Genomic DNA, 15,067 nt, shown 5'->3' with positions numbered 1-15,067 from the left:
AGTACTGTTTATAACAAGAAAACTATAATAATTGCCCTCAATGACCCATCCACAAAGACTCACAAAGAATCCCCATACCCGTTTTTTCAGCTGGTGCTTTGACTTTCGTTTCTCTTTCAGTCTGCCTAGCCTCCGGGCACCGCCCCCTGACCCTCCTGCTTTGCCAGGTAGGCCGTTGATTCGTTGGCTCTTGCCGCCAATGATACCACGGCAGCCTTCTGAGCCACACTTACAAACTTGCTGTACAGGAAAAAGAGATTTATGTATTAATGACAGCATAAATGAAGAATGAGGAAGACAGCATGAATTCACAGACAAACTAATTAAAAAACAACACCACAAACAATCAAATTTTAAATAAAAACACTGACAGGCAGATAATCAGTGAAAATTCATATTAACAGTAGGGATGGGCATTTTAACAGGTTTTCGATTTGAATATGTGCATTTTTAAACAAAAAGTAATGAGATATCCCAGCGTTTTCTATTATGAATTAAGGTTTAACAATCACTTATTGCACAGGGTCAAAAGTATGTGGACACCACTCCTAATTATTGAGTGCTTTAATAAGTTATATGTAACATACTGGCTATTTTAGCCACACGCATTGCATAAAATCAAGTATTCAGTCAGGTAATCTCCACAGACAAATGCTGGCAGTAGAATAGATTGTACTGTAGAGCTCAGTGACTTTTAATGTGGCTCTGTCTTTATAACAAATCAGTTTATCAAATTGCTACCATGTTAGAGCTTCCCCAATCATCTCTAAATGCTGATTTTGTAAAGTGGAAACATCTAGGAGCAACTACAGGTAAGCTGCGAAGCTGGCTACTAGGGGTGTAATGGTATGCAGGAGTCCCGGGTCAGTTCCCACCACAGTTTGGACATCACTGTTTGGTACAAGTTCGGTACAACGGGAAAAAAGCAATAAGCCTTCCCAGAAGACTGGAGGCTGTTACAGCAGCAAAGAGGTACCAACTTCATATTAATAACTATGGTTTCAGAATGAGATGTTCAACAAGCGCATATAGGTGTGACGTTCAGGTATCAACGCACTTTGGGCCATGTAAAGCAGAGCATGATCCACTATTGATCGTTCAGCTGATTTAACATCTAAAAGGTATGCGATTTAACATACTATCACTTGAAGATTTACCAATTGCTTATTGCATCACACAACTTAATTATAACGTTTTGTATGAATTTTTTCCATATATAGCTCACACAAGAGTTGGTTTATAAATTACAAGATGCTACATAATTTTTCTTTTTTCCCTAACTTCACATGCATTAAATACCTGATTGTGTAAATTACAGTATGATGACTTCGGATATCCATATATTTAAATAACCATGCCCATCCCGACTCTTTAGAGTGCTTCATATTATTGCGCATGTCAAATGTGTGACAAGAGTGGTGGAAACGACAAACACACCTGTTCTTCTGTATTGAAAGAGTGGAAATTGTAGTCGTAGGTGAGCTCTGTCCCGCTGTCCATGTCTTTCAGAGCAAACAGACCAATCCTGTACACCCCGTTCACTGACCTGAGACAGGACATTGGTTAATATCACTTATCAACCATCTCATCTGTGTAATGCCTTCAAATTATTTGACATGTTAATAAAGTGAATCTGATTACAAGCAAGATGGAAAGTAACTGTGACAAGATAAAGAGACTGAGTAAAAAGATAATGATCAAGAAGCATTATGACCATTAAACTGAAATTTTATGTAATACTTCCCAAGCTGCAGCTGGTTTAAGTTGATAAAAGACCATGTGAGACAAAAAGGGCTGAAGTCATAGCCAAGCATGGCTTTTGTGTCTGTATGTGTAAGTAAGAGAATGTGCATGGGTATGCATATCTAGTGGGCAGCACAGCTGTGTCCTCCACCCATTTCTACCAGCTATACATAATTGCTCTTCCATGACAAGACGGATGACCCACCACCACCTAGCCTGAAAGCTCTCTCACTTGCGTGTGTGTGTGTGTGTGTGTGTGTGTGTGTGTGTGTGTGTGTGTGTGTGTGTGTGTGTGTGGTGTGGACATGTATGTCCTTTGGTACCAAGCAGATGTTGGGTCTGTGACCTACATCTTGAGTGCACTGCCCTACTCCTGAGGATGTTTACGTTTCATCTAATCATCACCATTCACAATATATAATCGACCTCCACTGCAGTCACCTCAGGGTCAAAATTTACAAACAAAATGTCACAACATAAAAAAAAAAACACTAACTGTACTTCAAAACTTCTAGTCAAGCTGATTTACTTATGCTTATGTGTGGGTCAAAAGGGATCATGACAACTTGGTGTTAAAGGTAGTGCCGAGTTATCTAAGGCTGTTGTTGAACTCACCATTTCTGCATCTCGCAGTTGGGCTCGCAGCTGTGATTGATGAAGCGGGCTTCATTGCCCATGCGATAGCTGTCAATGACCATGCCACTGTCCAGGTTCAGACAGTACTGACCACTGTGAGAGAAGTACTGTTCCATCATTCGACTCCTGAAGAGAGTGCATGAATGGTAAGATTACTGCACTGTTTTAAATCGCATATTAAATATAAACAATGAAATAACTGTTTTAATTGTATTAAAGATTAAACATTCACAACTGCTGTTAAGTTTTAAAGAGTAACGTAGTTAAATTCCAACTGACAAGAATTTTATAAGAAACACATTAAATTTTCAAACCGTGATTAAAAAATTACTTTGTTTAAAAAAATGTAACTTTAAACAAGATACAGACTTATCAGCACTTGTTTTCTACATCTCAAAAACTACAGAATATATAAGCTTAGAATTTTGCAAACTATGCATTACGCACAATGATACTACTGCATGAAAAGTAAATTTTCTAAAATCTCGTGATACGAGATGGATTTACCCATTTAAATTTCTGGCATTTGGCAGATGCTATTATCCAGAGGGCATAAAACATTACTCATAAAACATTCCTAAATCTTCAACAAGGTACAAAAAACACCCAGAGAACGAATCATCCCATCTGAACATAAAGATTTCTGAAAAACTGGTGGACTCAAGTCCACCCTTTTACTATGAGGCTAACCTGAACTCCTGCTCACTGACCACCTCTCCCAGGTACTCAATGATGAACTGGCCAGAACGAAGTGGCTCCTTCGTACGGATGCCCCAGCCCTTCCCCTCTGTCCGGAAGCGCTCTAGACACTGCACCCACTCATGCCTTTGGATGCGCTGGTTATCACACTGCTCACCGCACGGACACGTGCTTGGAGAACACTCAGCAAAGATCATCCTGATAGAAAAGAGAAGGAGAATACAAAGAGAGGGTGAGAACACCATGTGGGAGATGATGATATAGTGTTAAGAGTTGGAAGAAATGCGATGTAAAAAATAAAGTTTCACCATATATGATCGTATGCAAAAGTTTAAATACACATGCTCAAATCACGTTTTATGGATTGAAACTGATGTAAACATGCTCTACAGGAAACTTTAACGTGGCAATTCTCTGCAAATTCTGCAAAGTTTAACATGAAAAAATAAAACAAAATATAAAATCTGACATTACTTTTGCACAGGCAACACTTGATGTATTATTTTCCTCAATATATTAAATTCAGCAAATAGTAACTGAGAATCAAATGTTGAGAAATGTGTTCCGTATAATGGATGTGTATTTATTTTTTTCACTTAGAAAATTATCAAAACAATTTGACAAGGTCTGTCAAAACTTCTGCATACTACTGTAATCCTAATATTGTCCTTCTCTTAACTTGAATATAATGAGAGGCATCACACAATCAGTCTACCTTACACTACTTTCAGATTTCCACAACTGACCTATAATGAAGAGAATACAATCACATCATGGGGTCTTTTAAAGTACCTTTCAACAACGTACAACCTTTCAAACTTACAGAACAGACTGACTGTGTTCATTAACTGTAAGTGCACCAGTCTGGTGAACAGGGATGGAGGCAAAAGCCTTCTAAATGAAGCCCTGTTAAATAGCATCAAGTGCTATTACCTGTTCAGGCAATCATCCAAGCAGCCCTTATCGTTGTGTTTCTCAGGGTGCCTGCAGTTACACGTAGTGGCTTCATAGCCAGAGAGAGGCTTCACATCCACATATACATCTAAAGAGGGACGATATTAAAGGGTATGAATAATAAAAGACAACCCACAAACTAAAGAACCAATGATGAAGGTTACTGCAGACTGACTAAATATGTAATGAATGATATGAATGAAAAACCTCCTTACTGGATCGAATTTTCTTGTAGAGAGGCACATCTGGTCTCTTATAAAGCTGGAAAGAGTAGTGAGAGGTTACTAAACTCATCACTGGTATATGACAATCTTAACATTTAACAACTGTACAAATTAAGTTTAAATTAGCTTTTAATTAGCTCATTTAAATTGGCTTAAATTAGCAAATTAGCTTTACTGACTTCTACTAAACAAATGGCAATAGCACTACCAAGATACCTGGTCATGATTCCAAAGCCACAGGATGTCGTAAGGCAACTGGAAATCAATGCGCTTCTGTCTCAAGTACTTCCCTGGAGAGAAGAGAAGAGAGATAGAAGTTAATAATAGGCAGGCTGGGGGTGATATAATGTACTGCTCATTTAACTTTGCAGGCTGCGGTATTACACAGCATCGCATGCAACTGAATACATGTCCAGTCCACAACCAATCATGTCATAACCTAATAGTCACTAAATGTGCGGAAGTAACAAATGATGAGAGAGCTCAGAGTAAGCATTGAGGGTACTTTGAACTAATGGATGTCCAGCGTGAGCTGAACACTGAAGTAATCCTATAGTCACAATTTAAACGATGAAAAATGGCAATACTGAATAATAAATTGGTAAATACTTCTCACTAAATTCTAACACTCAATAAAAATGCAAAGATTTATGTATATGCACAACAAAGCTGAGATGGAGCACAGCAGAAAGTAAAATAAGCTCCTGCTGTAACATTAACAATTGGAAAATAAACTAGTGAGATTTTCATTTCGTCACCCAAGTGTTAAGCCAAAATCAAACAGCAACTGCTAAATGTCAAACAGTGATAAGGAAAGCACAGTGAAGCTGATTATGCTAGTGCTAGCCAGCAGACCAATAATTTAGCTCAGTACACCACAGAACAGATTAGATATTGTCTTTCTGTCACTCCAACACCAGTCAGTTGCTCAGATTTCAGTCTTTATCCTCTGAAGTTGCAGATATTAAACCTGTGTTGCAGCGTCTAAAGCTGTTTTAGTCTGCTTGTCAAGCTAATGCTAGCTACTGGTTCTAACAAGGACAGCACAATGGAGCAAAAGTACCTTAGTTTAGCACATATAAAAACATAGCCCTCAGATTTAAATCTCAATCATCCAACCTCAGTGAAGCATAGGTGAACTGGAATCGAGTCCATGCTGTAGTGTGTGAAGCTCTTTTAGCCTGCTCGCTAAACTAATGCTAGATTCCAAGGGTAATGAGGACAGTATAGTGGGGTAGGAATAGCTTAGCTAACAGCGCCACACACAAAATATAAAGTTCACCCCCTCAGATTTAAGTCTTTACTCTAAATGTAACAGTGGAGCTTCAGTGAGCCGGAATCAAACCTACGACAAGACACTGCTACCTGCTACTGCGAGAGCTCTACACACCATATTTGACAGTTTATTAGACAGATGTGGAACATAAATGACACTTTTGTAATTGTAAACACCACCATTATTTCTCTGATTTGTCTAACTGTACAGTCCAAACATCTCAAACAAGTTAGCTTCGATAGCACAGGCATGTTCTGTAGCATTAGCTATTTAAAAACCAAGTTTTTGAATGCAGGTTGTCTTTAATACTTTCAAAACCTGTTTGAATCAGGCTAGACATAAAAGGAGGATTACAAAAAAACAGACTGATCTCCATTTCAAACCCAAAAATACATGGTAAACAAAGACAAGCAGACTGTTAACCATATATTTAGCATGAAAGCAATGCAATCAATGAAGCACAAGGCTCTTGTGAGTAGTTATAGCACAAACAGACTTACCAACATGGATGGGAGCAGGAAGAAGGCCATACTCGTGTTCACCTGGAATATACTCCAGTTTCTCTTTCTTTAGCTGTAGCAGCTGACTACGAGGGCTGGTGGAGGGACAGAAAGGGAGAAAGAGAATTAAGGGGGTCAAGAAAGTCATAAAGAGACAGGGAAATTGGTGTTTGGTGTTTTTAGACAAACAGAAACGTTGCCAAACAAAGAAAAAAAGTGTCTTTCTGTGTTTTACATACTCATCTGTTTTATAAACATCCGAATAAAGCCCCGCCTTCTGGAATTTCTTCTTAGGCGGCCTAGCAGGTCTCTTCTCCCGCTGATTAGTCATTGTTGTGGGTGGAACTTGTTGTATGGGGGTTTGACCTGTGCGTTCTGGGGAGGAGTGGCCATCAGATTTTCCCTCCAAAGTACTGGAAAGTAAACACAATCAAGTTTCCACATCAGTATTTGATTTGGTCTAAACGCAAAATGGCTACCATAAACACTGGGGACTACTAACATGAGCCTGAAGGTTCAAGTCAGTTCATTAACTGCAGAATGAAAATCAACTGTATGAGCTCAGCCTTAAAACACATTAAAAAATAAACAAATAAATAAAATTGCATACCTCTGAAAACACTGCTCTTGCGTCAGCCATCCCGTCCCACCTGTTGCTCGCGCTCTCGCCATCACCTCCTCCTCTCTGGCCTCAGGCCTTTCCTCCTCCTCCTCCTCTTCCTCTCTCTCCTCCTCAGCTTCCTCCTCATCTTCTTCGTTGTCATCCCGCTCTCTCTCCCAGTGTTTCCTCTTCCGGCCCTTTCGCTTTTGACCCTGTACAACGGACTCAATGGCATCAATCACCGTGTCTCCCTCCCAGCCCACTCTGTGCTTACCAGGGGGCGGGTGGTTCTCCGGTTCGGGGGCTGGAGGCAGCGGAGATGGGGGAGGAGAGGGCAACGGGTGCTTACGGGGGCGCCCCGGACCCCTTTTCTTTACCATATTGTTGCCTGTACGCGCCTGCCTCTGCAGCTTCTTGGCGCGGAGGATCTTGTTGACATGATGCAGGTTGTTCTTGGGTGGAGGCGGGGCTGAGCGGTGGGAGGGGCGTGAGGGGGAGGAGTCCAGGCAGCATGCAGGCTGGGAGGGGCGCGTGGAGGGACTTGCTTGACGGCTGGAGGGATGGGGTGCCACTCCACCCCCAGGCTGTTCCAAACCACAGTGGGGCAAGCAAGAGGAGGCATGGGAGATGGACAGGGAGGGATGGTGATGGTGTCGATGGAGAGGAGACTCCGAACATTCAGGCGTGCCCGAGTGGCTGCCTCGCGTCTGCACACCAGAGTTTCCTGCGAGGACGAAAGACGAAAGATGAGAGGTGAAGAGTGGCAAATTGTGCTTGATTTGGGACTGCTCAAAGGTGACATAGATGTCATCCTGTAATAGAGTAGTGCTTTCTTTTCCAGTGGTAAAATTACAGTACATTTCAACCCAGCAATAATCCTGTGCATCCAAAAGCACTGTAATGTCATATCAAAACAAACTTACACTAATATAACATGCTCCTCTAAACATATGACAGTACAACTTGAAAGCTGAATTCCAAGTGACAGGATTAAGACTTTGCAAAGTACAGATTCCAAGTAATCCTATTTTAATAGATAGCTACACAAGCCTAATATGGTCTAAAACCTGCATAATCTTTTGTTTTTATTACATTTCTCACATACTGCAATTAAGAGGAGGAGTGGTTAAAAAAATCAGCACTGCTTTAAAGGGTGTTTTAATGTTACATAATGTTCTCTGCATCAGTATGTAAAGACAAACTGATACTTTGGTCAGTTCAATCCTTATAAAACAGCCATACTCCCATTCCTACTTACAATCGTTTAAAATGTTCTTATGATGTAACGCTATTATCATGAAGAATATGGAGTGGCATGACGAATTAAGTATATATATATATATATATAGAGTCTACCTAATTTATCTGCTCATAATTAATTTTTATCATTTATTTTTTGATAAAAATATCAAATGATTACTGTCCAAAGCCTAAAAAGGCTGAAGACACAGACTCTGCTCTTGCAGAATCGGCAAAAAAAGACGACAATCATGTGTGCATGTGTGTACGTCATACTATCCCGCTCTTTCTTCCATTATCTCTTTAATTAACTCTCACACTCATTTCAACAGTGTCTACCAAGACTATTATGTTCCACTCTCTCCTTCTATCCATCCTTTATCTTGCTTTCGATCACTCCCAGTACAACATTTAACAGCTTTTTCCCCCCAGTCTCATTCTCTTTCTGATAAAGTTTCTCTTCCCTACTGCTGTGTTTGCCTCCTAAACTGATAGCACCCCAAATCTTTATTTGTTGCTTATAATGATGTACAATGACAATGACAAAACACAGTCAAAACAAAAAACAACAACAACAAAAAAAAAATCAGCTGCTTATATAAAAACTAATGATGAGCACCAATAATGCCTCTATAAAAGAGAATAAAACACACACACAACACAATGTTGGCCTATGAAGTTAAACCTGCACAGTGATAAACTGTTTGTAACATGGAACTACTTCAGTGTGTACAAAAATGCCACATAAACTGCTATGTGCAAGCTGTGTTCCTTTTGCTATGAGCGGCACTGCTTTTAAAAACTGTAAAGCTACACACTTGACTACACACCTAAAAGCGTGACACTTTAAAGAACATAAATAATTTCTGGTAACACTTTACATCCATAATATTGACATAACTATGCCGCAAGCAAGTCTTGGTAGGTACTATTACCATTACAAGATACTGCGACCATTACCATTGTCATATGTCATACTGCTTGACCGCTAAATAAAGTATGTTTAGTAGTCTGACTGTAGTTATGGACTACTTTTAAAAAAGCACTTAAAGTTTTATGGGTGTGAAGAAAATTTTTCCTCACAAACCAGTCTGTGATATTTCTTGTGTGAGCATTTCTCTATGTGGATAAACAGTTTTGGCGTTATCACAATAAGAGTTCACCAGTCAACACAATGACTATTCTCACTCATTCTCAAGTATTGTGCATAAACAACACATCTGCACCCTCACAAAGAGCCTTTTAGGGCCTGAAACACATATTTATTTGTTTGTGCAGGCCTACACTGAAATAAAAATATCCATATATATTTGTATTTGCAGCCAGATTCTGACTGTTTTTACAGACTAAAGCACTACATGGAACTCACTCACGTTTCACAGTTTGTTTCAAAGGCTACAAATTCTTCACAAGGGGGCGCCATCAGCTGCAGCCTTATTAAAAACTAAGAATATTTTAGGTTTAAGGGAAAAATGTGAAGCTGATTCCTGTTGTATCATTTATTTGCAGTTTTATTTTAATTTGCGCATATTTAAGGAATGCAAATGTAATAACGGATTAAGTTTATTTTCCATATTTTAAAAACACAATTTTAGGTAGAGAAGTATATGAATGTTAAATATATTTTTTTTAAAAGTAAAAAATAAAAAAAACAACAACAAAAAGTTTCATAGAACCATTTAGCTTAACTATCAGTTCTGCTTCTGAATGAAGCAGTAAAAAAGTGCCTTACACATAAATACATTATTACATCACTACTTCTGCCACTTACTCGAAGACGTTTACTCAGTCTCTCTTTATTACATCCTCTAAAAGATACCACTTCGTCTTTTAACAAACCCAATCATAGTCTGTCCCTTTCTGACCTACACTATTCCAGCCACAACAGCTCAAAGGTGCTGTCACTGACCACTGGATGACCCAGCATCTTGCAGTCTAATCCTGAAACAACTCAACTGGATTTACACAACACTACATTCAATCTCACAAGAAACCCTTCACATTCACATAGATGCCTGAACACACATGCGCACACTCACACACACACACAAACACTTCATTTATCTCAGTCAGCATGAATAGCCTGGATCATTACCCATAGCTCTCTATGTCACCTAGTTCAGCATTACTGAGCAGGTGTAAGTCAGTTTGCGTGGATTCTATGCGCCACTCCATTCTGGTCTATTCAAATTCAACCAAAATAATTAAATATTCCAAGTCCAGTGTTTTAAAAAGAGCTTTGGAGTGCAGTGTTGGCATTGCCGCAAAGCCATTACTCTTCCCTCTTGTTGCTATTTAAAGCAAGGTGCAGCACTCGTGCTGTGGGAGGCATTTCATGTTGTTTGGGCTTTAGATGTTTGAAAGCAAACTGCAGATATAAGCAGAGAGATGTCAACCACACTGTCTGATTCTTTGAGATGACAGTCTTGCACTGAAATCAATACAGCCAACAGCAGCCTGATCTTCAATAACAGATTAGCCATCAGCATGTGGAGAGCACTGAGGCAAAGAAGGCTATCGTCCAATCAAATTACAGCAAAGAATTCTGGAGGACACACAAGTAACAGCTAGATTTGGAATATGGCTACATATTACTGCATTAATTCCGTAACCTTCACAATGTCAGACTGAATTTGGGTCACCTCAGAAGGCTCAAGCACTGATATGCATTCGGTCACTTGTCAATGTTTTAAAACTACAACGCAACTTAACATTAAATTAGGTGAACTACAGCATACTACATTTCGTTATCATCTTATTATATACGAACTACCTGAAGCACATTAATCATTATTGAACTGGTGGTTTAACATCAGCAGTAATCCATTAAACTCACTCACCAGACTCTCTCCTCTCTGCAGATGTGGAGCGATCCTTTCTCTGTGACCTGTCCAATCGTATCAGGCTTGAGCCCTCAGAGTTCCCACCTTTCCTGCCTCGATTGCCCTTAAGGGAAGTCCGAGTGAGGGCAGAAGCAAACAGGTTGGTGTGGTGGGAGCCCGAATCTTCTTCCTCGTTAGCTGAAGTGGGATCTTCCTCCTCGCTGTCTGAGCAGCCTATAGGGTCCTCCACATGTCCATCAGAGAATGCACCCTGGCCAAGGATCTGGTTGCGGGACAGCTTGGAGTAATCAACATCAGAACTGCCCATCCTGAACCAGGAGTCAACAGGGTGATGTCCCCGACTCCCTCGGCCCAAAGACAGCCGTGAAGGCCCCAGACAGGACATAGAGGCTTCTTTACGCTTGTACCTTTCTGCTGAAGAGGATGAAGAAGAAGAGGGGGAGTTGCCAGAGGTGGCAGCTGCCTGCTTGTTAGCACTGGAATCAGCTGAGCCATCCCGACCATATCCACACCGCTGGAGAGACTCCAGACTCCCTCCTCTTCTCCCTCGGTCCCCTCGTCCTGTCCCAATGCTCTCACCTCCATTTCTTCCTCCTCCACCACCTCCAGCTCCTGCACCTTCATCACCCTCTTCATCTCCACAGCGGTCACGATGCTTATGCCTGTGCTTGTGTTTGTGGTGCCAACCAAATGACAGTTCAGAGGACATAGCTGGGTAGAGCACTGGTGAACGGCCCCCACCTAGATACTCTTGTCTTAGAAGCTTATGCTTCTTTTTGTGAAACTTAGAAGGATTAAGTAGTAGGTGGGAAGGGTGATGGTGATGAACATATGAAGGAGGAGGAGGGGGGAAGGAAGGAGAATGGTGCCCATGGTGGGATGGGCCTGAATGAGGAGCCTGGTGGTGAGGGTGAGGGTATAGTGCGCTGGCTGGGGGATAGCCCCGATAATAACCAAGTCCAAGAGGAGCAGAGGAATATGGTACACCATAAGAAGGGTGATAGAACCCTCCACTGGAAAGGGGGAAACCTAGCCCAGGAACAAAAGGCACCTCTGACATTGACTCTCTCAGCTTTGGAGGCCTTCCACGTTTTTTCTTGAGATCGGGTTTACGAACATAGTGCAGAGAATCACAAGGGTAGGCTGGGTGGGGAGAATAGTACCCGCTGAAGTTGATCCTAAAGATGGTGGGCAGAAGGTCTCTATGTAGATAATGATGCGGTGGGGGGTTCGTTCCACTACCAATGCTACTGCCTGCTCTGGCACTAGCCAAGCCAGCCCCACGACTTGTGCCAGCTGGGCCTGCACCCAGACCCAAGCTGCTGCCCAAGCGAAGGGCAGGTGTGCGGTGTGAAATTCGTATTTCACTAAGCTGGACACAAATCTCATCAAGCTCAGCTAAGAAGTCAGGATCCTGTCTCCGTGAACGCAGCTGCAAGTACTTCTTCTTGCGTTTGCGTTTTTGCCTTTTCAGCTTGTCATAGCCTGGGCAGCCATGTCCGCGGCGTTTGCATTTATGCTTGTGCTTCTCTTTGTGCCCAACTAGCGCTGAGGGAGCAGCCACTGGGTGTGGCCGGCGTGGGTCAGGTGATGACCTTGTTCCAAGTGGGGATGGTGTGGGCGAGGGTCGATCAAGAAGCACTGACGATGAATGTCTCCTACTGCCTCTGGGATTAAGCCCTACTCCAACACCCACTGATGAACCCATCAAGCCAGGTATCAGTAGGCCACTAGTTATACCCTGTGGGACTCCCACCCCAGTTAATCCACTGGCACTCCCAGCCTTCTCACCACGATCTGAGGTGCTGTTGTTATCTGTTCCAATGCCACTGTCACTTGGCACAGTTTCTTCACTGTGTGACTCACTGACAGGGGAAGGTGTAGCTTCCTTCAACTCACTAAGTGGTGCAGGGGATGTGGGTAAGAGTGGCCTGGGAGGTGAGAGTTTACGGTAATGGTAGTGCTGCCGGTAGTGGTGGTGGTGATGGTGATGGCCTCTGCAAGAAGGCTTCTTTTGAGAGGAGTGTGCAGAGGTGGTACCTCCCAGGGTACGAGGGGATGGTGCTGAAAAAGTTGGTGGGGTAAAGGAAAATGAGTGGTGGCTCTGATGGGAGTGGCTACAGTGTGGGTGGGACATGAAGTGCACTGAGCCTGGCTCAACAAAGCTAGCATCACTGATGGGGCTTTGGCCCCCACTGGACTGGGAAAGTGATGGAGAAGGGAAGATATCAGAGGGGGGCACCTGATGCTGCTGGTTTTGTGAAGCCTGAGAAGCCTGGTGTGAGTGGTGAGGGGAGGAGGTGTTTGGGGTCAAGAAAGGTTCAGGTGGTGGTGTAGGAGCACCTGGCAATGGGGTGGAAGGAGTTTTTGGCTTGCGACCCCTTCTTTTACCCATATATATTGTCCCCTTTTTGCTTACATTGATCTGAGGTCCCAGTTTTCCACCGAATGTTGCAGCAAGTGTTGAGAGAGACTGTGTTGCAGATGCCACTGCTCCTGGCATGCCTGTGTTCTTAGTAATATCTTGATCAGCTCCTGAACCTGATCCCAACAGGATCTGGCTAAGGAACCGTTTTCGCTTTATCGTCTTCATCTTGTTGATCTTGCCTATGATCGTTTTCATTATGAGCTGTCCATTGCCCTTGGTGCGAAAGCCCTTGTCACCTGTTGCGGCATCCCCTGACTCTGGAGCTAGCGTTGGTGGCTGGGTTTCCTGTGGCAGGGTTGGAGGCAAGCGTTTCGGTCTCCCTCGTTTCCTTGGCATGGGTTTAGGAGGGTTCAGGTCCACCTCTGGGTGCAAGACAGGGGGATCCTGTTCCTCTTTGGACTTAAGCATGGAATAGACTTTCGAGGGAGCTGCCTTGAGAGGCGGGCGACCACGCGCAGGGGCATCAAGCCTTGGCATTTTGGACTTAGGGCGGCCCCTTTTCTTGGGTGGTGGTGCAAAGAGTTCGGAGACAACGGGGGGTACACGATTAGCATTGGGAGGCCTTCCCACAGGCCTGCGGATGGGTGTCGAAGAAGCAAGACCTGCATCCAGTGGTGTGATGGATTTGGGCTGACTAGAAGCAACATCTTGCATTGGCTTTTGTGTGCGACTGACGACCTTAGTCCAGCGAGGTCGCCGACCTCGTCGCTTTTTCAAGGGCTTTGAGTCCTGTTCTGCTGGTGATGCAGGAGATGCAGGCTCAAGTTCATCACAAGGTGGTGCTGGGCTGCTGCTAGTACCAGAAGGGTTAGAAGGAGAAGCAGCATGTTTGGTGGATTCGGCAGGGCTAGGTTCCCCACTAGCACAACATTCCTGAGCAGGACTTCTTTTGGCTGGACTTAAGCTCTTTCCTCTCTCACCTCGAGGTATCAATACAGGTAGCTTCTCTTTAGTGTCTTGCTTCCCTGACACTACTGGGGAAGAACCTTTGCTTAAGTCTCTGGGATTATCAATGTCTTTGTCCCGCTCTTTGTCTCTCTCAGTGTTCTCCTCTGTTTGTAATGGGCTCACTCTGATTCGTGAACCAAGGGACATAGGCACTCCCTGGTGGCTGCTCCCACTCCCTATTCTCTCCAAGGACGATGAAGAGGACGAAAGAGGTGCAGAGGAATGAGCAGGGCAGTGCCCAAGACGGGACTGTGATTTCACTCCATTACTGTTATTGTTGTCGTTGCTATCATTTGTGGTGTTTGCAAAGCGGTTGTTGCTGTATGATACTGCTGGAATGGTGGTGGGGCTGCTGTTGCCTGTAATCCCCTTTGAAAGTCCATCAGCTTCCTCTTTTCTGGGTATGCTAGATAACTTCTCCAGGATGCTATCTTTGTTTCGTGAGCCATATGGACGGCCTGGTGGCCGTGAGACAGGTGGAGGCGGAGCGAGATGAACCGCTCTGGAATATGTATTCCTGTTCCGCTCAGGCCGCTGCAAATTGGAGATTAATGGGGGAGAGCTACTGTGTGTTGGAGCTGGGGACACTTTACGGGCTTTGGGCTTAGGACACTTAGTAGGTGGGCAAGTGGCTATGAGCTGCGCAAGTTTCTCAGTGACTGTAGGTGTACCCCAGTTCTGAGCTCCTCTTTCTTGTTCCTTCTGGTTATCTGTGAAAGTGTACTGAGGGCTTTTCGTGACGCTGTCCATCTTGGGGTCCTGTGGAGTTGTTGCAGTGGGAGTAGGAGCTGGTGGAGAAGGGGTTGTAGGGTTGGTTTGGGGTACAAGGCTTTTCTTCCCAGAGGAGTGTGATTTGCTGTCTGTTACAGAGCGGTGCAAATTAAGGGGTCTCTCTGAAGGTGCAATGGATTTTACATCTGCCTTTCCTTCTGACTTGCAGGCCAGCTTTGGTGGACCCTAGTTTAGAAAAAACACC

The 15,067-nt window shown here is 43.3% G+C and overlaps 1 protein-coding gene across 1 annotated transcript in view; it reads right to left on the bottom strand.

The window, feature by feature from the left end:
• Positions 1-15,067, bottom strand: part of ash1l (ash1 (absent, small, or homeotic)-like (Drosophila)) — a 42,775-nt gene that overhangs the window by 18,411 nt on the left and 9,297 nt on the right. Inside the window, exons 4-14 of the mRNA XM_036567192.1 lie at positions 10,713-15,048; positions 6,643-7,357; positions 6,272-6,445; positions 6,033-6,127; positions 4,473-4,546; positions 4,248-4,293; positions 4,012-4,120; positions 3,070-3,276; positions 2,359-2,505; positions 1,438-1,546; positions 79-240 (exon numbers count right to left, since the gene is read on the bottom strand). Of these exons, the coding sequence (XP_036423085.1) occupies positions 79-240; positions 1,438-1,546; positions 2,359-2,505; positions 3,070-3,276; positions 4,012-4,120; positions 4,248-4,293; positions 4,473-4,546; positions 6,033-6,127; positions 6,272-6,445; positions 6,643-7,357; positions 10,713-15,048 (6,174 nt within the window). The remainder of the gene's footprint in view (positions 1-78; positions 241-1,437; positions 1,547-2,358; positions 2,506-3,069; positions 3,277-4,011; positions 4,121-4,247; positions 4,294-4,472; positions 4,547-6,032; positions 6,128-6,271; positions 6,446-6,642; positions 7,358-10,712; positions 15,049-15,067) is intronic.

The sequence above is a fragment of the Colossoma macropomum genome, unplaced genomic scaffold, assembly GCF_904425465.1.
Source record: "Colossoma macropomum unplaced genomic scaffold, Colossoma_macropomum, whole genome shotgun sequence".
In the NCBI taxonomy this organism is placed as follows: domain Eukaryota; kingdom Metazoa; phylum Chordata; class Actinopteri; order Characiformes; family Serrasalmidae; genus Colossoma; species Colossoma macropomum.
The sequence above is the reverse complement of the archived record's forward strand: the minus strand, read 5'-3'. Positions and strand labels throughout refer to the sequence as shown.